The sequence below is a fragment of the Pyrgilauda ruficollis genome, unplaced genomic scaffold, assembly GCF_017590135.1.
Source record: "Pyrgilauda ruficollis isolate IOZ18807 unplaced genomic scaffold, ASM1759013v1 scaffold16, whole genome shotgun sequence".
Taxonomy (NCBI): Eukaryota; Metazoa; Chordata; class Aves; order Passeriformes; family Passeridae; genus Pyrgilauda; species Pyrgilauda ruficollis.
The window spans coordinates 13,431,689-13,440,007 of record NW_024514764.1 but is presented as its reverse complement, the minus strand read 5'-3'; the positions used below and the strand labels follow the sequence as shown (position 1 = coordinate 13,440,007).

General features: G+C 65.6%; 1 protein-coding gene across 1 annotated transcript; it reads right to left on the bottom strand.

The window, feature by feature from the left end:
* Window positions 1-4,780: 4,780 nt before the first annotated feature.
* Window positions 4,781-7,540, bottom strand: METRN (meteorin, glial cell differentiation regulator). Its single transcript, XM_041462172.1, has 4 exons — window positions 7,416-7,540; window positions 6,001-6,422; window positions 5,825-5,884; window positions 4,781-5,366 (listed from the first exon to the last, which is right to left on the bottom strand). Exons 1-4 carry the CDS (start codon window positions 7,499-7,501, stop codon window positions 5,050-5,052), a joined length of 885 nt encoding a protein of 294 aa, XP_041318106.1. The 5' UTR covers window positions 7,502-7,540; the 3' UTR covers window positions 4,781-5,049.
* Between the last annotated feature and the right edge of the window lie 779 nt (window positions 7,541-8,319).

Here is an 8,319-nt window from a genome sequence, read left to right as displayed (position 1 = left end):
CGGGGGGTCCTCCTCCAGCACCTTATCGGGGTGTCCCCTAAGAGCCTGGGGGGTCTGGTGGCCCCCATGTCCTTGCCGCAGGACCACCAACCTCATCCTGTGCCTCGGTGTCTCTGGGGCCGTTCCCAGTGGAGAAGAGACCCCGGCCCCGTGCTGGGAATGGCTTTGGGGTGCAGGGAAGCAGAACTGGGAAGTGGGATTCCCGCTCCTCAGTGCTGGGGCCGGCACAGGCCCAGCCCCAGCCCCCCGGAGCCCCTCTTTGGGGATGAGCCAAGGGCAGGAGTGTTCCTGCTCCCGCCTCCCCCTGATTTGTGGGAACCGAGCGGGATGAGGATGCACACACACCCACACACGTGTTCTACCCCCAGACACACAGCTCAGGGCACTGACAACACCAGATCCCATTAATCACGTTCCCGGGAGCAGCAGTGGGGCTCCAGCGGGGAGCTGAAGCCGCCCCCAAAACACATCCCGGGGCTGCTCCCTCCCCTGCCGCCCCAAAGGGCCCGGCGTGGCCAAGCGGGGCTACGGGGATCACCCCGATTTTCCGCTTTCTGCTCTTTCTTGCTGGCAGGTGGAGCTGGTTAAAGCAGAAAATCCAGGGAAATCGGAGCCGGGGGAAGCCGGGGGCCGGGGGCTGCAGAGGAGGAGGATGGTCCGCGGGGATGAGCCGCTCCTGGAGCCGCCCGAGCGCCCCTGCGGTGCTGCAGAGCGAATTAATTCAGGAGGCAATACCCAGGCAGGGCTGAGCCCTCCTTGCCGGGCCCCTGGGATTTAGCAGGGGGGTGGCCGGTCCCCTCCTGCCCCTGCCCCGGGGTGCCCGCAGCATCTCGGAGCGCCGGGACGAGCAGGTGGCCGTGCGAGGGGACCGGTTGCGACGTGTCATTGGAGCCAAAGAGCTTTTAATCCTCCTCTTTCCAGGGCAGCTTCCCCCGCCGGGGCCGCGGCGGCTGCAAAGCAGCTCTGACCGCCAGGAATTTGTCGCTATGTGCTGGGAAAGCGCTTCCCACCAGCTGTCGGCAGCCGGACGCGGGGGACGGGGGTGAGGGGCCGAGGGGGCCCTGCTGCAGGCCGGGGTCCGGCTCCAGCCCCGGCATCCCTCCCCGTGCTGGGATAGTGCTGCCTTGGCTTTGTCCGGGTCAGAGGATGGGGCTGGAAGCAGACCTGATGCCAGGATTGAGGGTACAGCTCCCCAGGGGGTGGCAGCGTTGTGGGGGTGTCCTCAGAGTTATCGGGTTTTCGCTTCTCCTCTTGCCGAGGACTGTGGGGTAGAGCTTCCTCCGGTCCCAAGGTGCTCATCCTGGACCCCAGGGGCTTCATCCTGAGTTTAAACTTCAGAGGCATCTGGAGCCTAAGGGGTACCCCTGAGCCCTAGGGTTTTTATCCTGAGTTTATGGGGTTCCCCCTGATCCCAGGGGCATCATCCAACCCTATGGGGCATCCTCAAACCCCAGGACCTTATCCTGGCCCTATAGGGACTCGCTGAACCCCAGGGACATCACCCTGACCCCACTGGGGATCCCCTGATCTCAGGGCCACCCCTGTGCCCCACGGCAGCCCCTGAGCTCTGGGGTGCTGCCGGCAGGGTGGGCAGGCTGCCCGGGGGTCCCTGGGGGTCCCCACTCGGTGCTGGGGGCCACAGGGAGGGCTGAGCAGGCCCGGCCGCCTTTGTGCCTCCCCTTTGTGCCCCGCGATTCACACGTTCGGGCTTTTATCCGACAGCCGGGAAGGAGGAGGGCGAAGGGAGCAGGAGAGGGGGGAGAAGGGCTGGAGGGGGGAAATGGCGGGAAACGGCGACTCCCTTTGTGTGACAGGGATGGGGACAGGGACCGGGGACACCCGGCAGTGCCACCGCTCCGTGTTCTGCCATCCCGATGCGGACGCCCACCCGCAGCGTGACTGAAGGGCTCCACAGTCCCCAGAAGGTTCCCGATCTCGGCTGCGTGGATGCCTGGCTCCAGAGTGGGGCTGATCCCACGGAATGAGGAGCCCCAGGCACGTCCCTGGGCACATCTGCACCGAGGGGGCTGCTTTGGGGCACTGCTCTCCAGGGCTTCCCCAAAGCCCACCCCGTGTGGGGCAGGCTGATGACTGGGGGGGCTTTTGGAGCAGGTCTGGCTGGATCATCCCCGTGGTGGGCACCATGGCACCCACAGGCAGGGCCACCCTGCCCTGTCCTTCCCGGGTGCTGCCACAACCCCTCACCGTGGTCACCCCACTCCGAGCCCCTCCTGACCCCCCCAGCTCCACTCGGTGTCCCCATCCCGCTCCCCTCACCCTGCTGCCTCCCACCACATTTTCCGTCCTGTGGAGGAAATATTCCCCGGGATGGAGTTTGTCTTATTGTGTTTTCACCCTTCGTGGCCTTGCTGTGTGCCAAGAGGCCGGGCAGGAATTTGGCTCGGCTGGGGCAGGACTCTGCTTTCGGGGAAATGCTGGGATGGCCAGTCCTGGAACGACAGAGATCCCAGAGCTGTGGGATTCCATCTGGTTCCCTTGGGCCACAGGGAAGGGCTGTTAGCCCCGTCTCACAGAGGGGAAACTGAGGCATGGGCTGCCTGGTTATCCCGTGGGATGATCCCACGGGAATTGTTAGTGCCCTGGCCGGGGCCCAGCGCTGTGGCAGCGACAGCCGGGGGAAACGAGGGCGGGCGACCCAACCTGACAGGGGGCAGAGGGCACCAAAAACAGCCCAAAAACCCCTGTGCCAGAAAACGAGCGGAGTAACAGCCCTTTCCGCAGCAGCACACCGAGCTGCTTTGGCCAAATAAACAGATGGGAAGAAAAACAAGAGGTTTTGCTGCTGGGCAGAAAAGTGCCGGATGCCCCGCGCGTTAAACGCCGACATTTAGCCGGGAGGAATGTGCTGGATTGCGGCGGGGTCGGAGCAGCCGTGATTTACCCCCGCGCATACAGAGGATGCCGTGGGCAGCACAATTCCCTCTGCACCTCATTTATTGCTTTTCCAGCTTCATTTTTCCTCCTCCGCTGGGTTTCCCACTCCTTCCCCCTTCCCCCTGCCTCGCTTGGCTCCTGCTTGCTGCCAAAATCCAGGGGGATGCTGGCATCCTCCAGTGCCCAGCGTGGAGCTTCAGCCTCCCCAGGGCCAGAGCCAGCCCTCATAGCCCAGGCTGGCCCCAAAATGGGGCAGTAAAAAGGATAAAATCAAAATATCCAAGTATAAAATTGGCAGTAAAGCATAAAGTAAGCAGCAAACTCTCCTCAAGGGAAAACATGTGTTGTATATCAAACCCACCAGGATCTTATCACAGCCAGATCATTCTATACACACACACATATAGATATTTATATTTAATTATGCTCCAAATCCCACAGCATTCTTTGGAAACTTTTTTTGGCAAGGAAAAGCACATTGTGGTCAGCAGAGGCACCGAATACTCAGCAGCAGTTCATCCTGGCTGGCGATATTTGAAAAAGTGTCATTGAAACAAAATTGGAAAGGTGTTAAGTACAAGCAGACATGTGGCAGGAGCTTTGCTTGAGTAGTTTGGGGGGCTCGAGGGGTTTGGGGGGGCTCAGGCACTGAGATTTCCTGTGCTGAGCCCTGTGGCATCACTGGTGGGGAGGAAAGGTCCCTGGCTGGGGGTGCTGAGCCCCATTCCCATGTCCCATGCCTAGGGGGGGTCCAGTCCCCCATTTCCAACCTCGTGCCCCATGTCCCATCCCTGCCTGGGGACTCCGTGTCCCTTCCCTGACCAAGGGTTCTGTTCCCCGTCCCCATGCAGGATTCCCACGTCCCATCCCTGTCCCTGTCCCGTCCCCCTCAGCATTCCCAGGGGAGCAGAGCCGGTGCTGGGGCCGGAGGGGCCAGCGGCGGGGCGGGAGCGGGCAGGGCTGGGATGCTGGCGCGGCACAATCGGGCACAATGAGGCCTTGTGGCCGGTGGCTCTGACGAGAATCAGTCCTGACAGCGGCTCCACCAGCAGGGTCACCCACCCAGCACGGGGCCACCCGCCCCTGGTCCCCACACCCAGGGATACCCAGGGAAAGGGACCACAAAGTGACCCATGCTGGGGATCACTGGGGTGCAGAATGTGCAAACAGCAATAAATCTCTCCATAGAGAGAGATGTCCAAGTATCAGGGCTGTTTCCAGCCCCGTGGGAGGCAGGGTCACAGCTGGAGCTGGCACAGAGGGGAGCAGGTGGCACACACCGCAGTGCCTGTTGGTGACCGTCCTGCTCGCCTTGCTAAAAACAGGAGGCACACGCTACAAATACAGCTTAGTTTATAAAAAAGAAGTCACAAATTTGGTATCATTATAACTTTAGTGCACATGCGATGCCCCCCACCCCCATGGTCAAAAATTCCCCGCGGCTGGCACGGCCTGCCCCGCTCACCCGAGGGCTGGCGGGGACGGGTGGCACGGTCACCCCTGCCTGCTCCCATGGCACCTCCCTGCTCGGCGCTTTGGTCCTGCCCTGACCGTGCCAAGGACACCTCTTCTCCTCATGCCAGCCTTCCTCCCACCTCACCGCTCCCCTCGCTCCCTTCAGCTTCTCTCCTCTTCCTCGGCATCCGCCCCGCAGCTCCTGCCCATGCCAGGGCCAGGCTCACCGCTGCCTGCTCCCCCTTCCACCCCCAACCTTACAGATCCATCTCCTGGCCCTTCCACTCCCTTCTGTGCCTACTGTGTCCCTGGACCGGCCACCATGGCCACCCACCCCCGAGCCCTGCTGGGGTCCGGGGGTCCAGCTGCCCCCCTGGTGCCAGACCCACTGTGCCCACAGCATCCCCTGAGCATGCAGCACCCCGGTCCCCTGGGAGCCCCGACCCCACACCGCTGCACCCCTCACCCAGGCAGCTCCCTGGGCACCCTGGACAAGCACGCCCTGGGAAAATCCCTTCCCTTCCAGCGGGATTTTCCCAGAACCCCCAGCCCGCCGGCGAGTGCTGCCACAGCCCGGCTACGTGGCGAGGCCTGTGTGCCACGCTCCCTCTGGGCACGTTCCCGTGTCCCCTGGGGATGCTCTCGGTGGTGGCAGGACCGTGGTCCCCCGGCGGGGCCGGGCTGCGCTCCCGGAGCCGCTCAGTCCACGGGGAACTCGCAGGGGTTCTGGCGCGTGCGCTGGGCCCCCTCGTAGATGCGCTGGAAGTCCCGGTAGCGGGGAGCGCAGCTCAGCCAGGCCTCCCCGAAGTGCAGCCACCCCGTGAACAGGAAGGTGCCAGGGCCCGGCTTGACCCCGCAGCGCAGGGGGGTGCGGATGCTGCCCACCGGCCGCCCCGCCCGCCCGCCCGCCTGGAAGAGCGGGAATTTCTGGCGGTGGATGCGGGTGGCGCTCACCCCGATGATGGATTCCTGCAGCTCTGCGTCGTTGGAGACGCTCCGGATGCTGCCGCGGATGACTGCGGGGGGAAGGCAGGGAGGGGTGTCAGCACGGCCCTGTGCCTATCCCCGCTGCCGTCCACATCCCCAGTCTTGTCTCCATCCCCAATCTCCATCATTGTCCCCATGTGCATCCCTATCCTCATCCCCATCCCAGTCCCTGTCCCCACCTGCATTCTCATTCCCATCCTTATCCCCGTCTCCATTCTTGTCTCATTCCCTCTCCCACTCCTGTTCCCATCTCCATCCCCATCCCATTTCCATTTCCCACCCCCAACCCCATCCCCACTTCCATTCCCATTCTCATTCCAGTCCCTGTATTTAGCTCCATTTCCATCCCCATCCCCATCCCTAGCAGTGCTCTGCACAGCCCAGCCCATGCCAGCCCAGCCCAGCCCGACTAGCCCAGCCCAGCCAGCTGTCCCAGTGCCACTTTCGGGGCCACCCCCGGTCCCCGAGCCCCGGGGGCTGCACTCACCAAAGTCACTAGTGCAAATGGCCATCAGGATCTCGGTGTCATTGCACGGCCGGCACGCACCTGCGAGGCCAAGCACAGCCTGTCACCACCCGGGGGACAACACTCAATCCAGCCCCTCCTCACTCCTGTGGGCACCCGGCAGGGGCAGGGAAACTGAGGCAGGGTGAGGCGCTCACCTTCGGCGCCGAGGCTGGCGGTGGGCAGCGCGGGCCGGGCCAGCCAGTCCCCCCGCAGCTCGTAGCGGAAGGCGGCGATGCGGCGGCTGATGTCGGGCTGCGGGGTGGCCTGCAGGAACAGAGCCACCTTCTCCTGGGGCAGCCAGCTGAAGCAGCGGGCGTGGGGCCGGGGGGCCTCTGGCAGCAGCAGCTCCAGCACCCCCTCCCTCTCCAGGTAGAGCTGAGCCCCCCGGAAGGTCCCGGTGGGTTTGATGCAGGCGGTGACGTGCGGGGGGCTCCTGCCCTTGACGGCGGCGCTGGTGGGGGGAAGGCGGGGGGCCAGGCGGAGGCGGAGAGCCCCCGTGGGGTACAGCCACTCCAGCGAGCCCTCGGCACAATGCAGGGACAGCTGCTCCACGCTGCCAGCCTCCTGTGACAGCCCGCTGTGGGGCACAGCACCTTGTCAGGCGGGACCCCCAGGTGACAGGGACACCCCAGCCCCTGTCCCCCAGCACAGCAGGACCCTGCACTCCCAGGCAGCCCCTCCACAGAGGTGTGCGAGATGGCCACAGGCAGGAACAGCACCAAACCCTCGATGACTTGGACTTGGAGTTCAAGCACAACGTTTTGGGGTGCTTGTGTTCCCCCAGCACCTTTTGGAAGGGGGGGGGGGAGGGGCGCAGCAGCCCAGCCCCCTTCACACCCAGTCTGGGCTCCCAAAGCACCCCCAGAACGGCCACAACCTCGGGGTCACCTGTTCCCACTTTGGGGATCCCCAGGGGATGCTGGGATCCCTCTCTCGCACACGATGCCTGGAGCCGCTTCTTTCCCGCGGCACTGACGGGGCGGGGGGGGGGGACACACGCCTGGACGCCAGCCTGGGGGGAGTGGGGACAGTCGGGGGGCTGCTTTGTCCCTCACAGGACTCTGGTGGCTGCGTGGCCCCCGTGTCCCCCCAGGCCCCCCGCGTGGGGCAGTCCCTGTGGCGGGCCCCAGCTCTTTGTTCGGAGTCCGGCGCCTTCGGGCGATGCTTAGGGCCCGGCCGGGGGCCGGGGGTCCCGCCGGCCACGGGGATGGGTTTCACGGGTGGAGGGCTCGGGGTCCCGGAGAGGCGCGGATTCCCGCAGGGGGACCAGCATCCCTGAAAGCGGGGGAGAGCCGCACCCAGGGGTGAGGAAACTGAGGCAGACGCAGGTTCCCAGCGTCCCACCCGTACCCTCCCCACGGATACGGGAGGGGTTCAGCCCTGAGGATGGAAGTGGGGGGGGCGGGAAAGCAGACTCCCCCTCCCCCATGAACCTGCCTGATCCGGGGACCAGCGTGTGCCACCCCCGCCCGCCCGGCGCGCCGCCCCCGGGGCCGCTGTTCCCGGTGCGGTGCTCCCGGTGCGGTGCTCCCGGTGCCGGTGTTCCCGGTGCGGTGTTCCCGGTGCCTACCTGCCCCTCCAGCTGCACTGGTCCGCCGCTCCGCCGCCGATGGCCGCCCCCAGCCCGGCCAGGCACAGCGCCCGCAGCGCCCACATGGCCGCGCCCGCGGCGGCCCCGGGCGGCCCGGCCCGGCCCTGCCCGCAGCGCTGCCCGCACCGGGGCCGGGGCCGCGGGGACGGGGGAGCGCGGCCGCCACCCCGCGTCGCGCCCCGAACTTTCCGCCAATGGCGGCGGAGGGGCGGGCACGGGAGCCGCCCCCGAGGCCCCCTCCTCACCGCCGGGGGCACCGGCGTCCACCGCAGCGGCATACCCGGAGCCCCCGGGGCTTCTCCGCACCCCGCGGCTCGGGGGGACACCGGGCTGGGACACGGCTGAGGAGGGGGACAGGACCCGGAGCAGGGCTGGGGGTACCCCAGGGGTCAGATCCGCCGCCCGGGGGTGCACCCTGAATTCTGTAGGCCCATGTCTGTGACAGCCGCGGCTACAGCATCCCGGGCTGGGAACGCCCCAGCGGCTGGGAGCAGCCCAGCTGTGCACACTCCAAACTGAGCGCCCCAAACTGTGCACACCCCAAACTGTGCGCCCCAAACTGTGCACACCCCAAACTATGCACACTCCAAACTGTGCACCCCAAACTGTGGACCCCCCAACCGTGCACACCCCAAACTGTGCACACCCCAGCTGTGCACACCCCAACTCTGCACCCCAAACTGTGCACACTCCAAACTGTGCACACCCCAACTGTGCACACCCCAAACTGTGAACATCCCAACTGTGCACCCCAAACTGCACAACCCAAACTGTGCACACCCCAACTGTGCACACCCCTGGCTATAGACACCCCAGGCCAGGTACACCCCAAATTTGCACACCCCAGGCTGCAGGCAGCCCTGGCTATCGACACCCCAGCTGT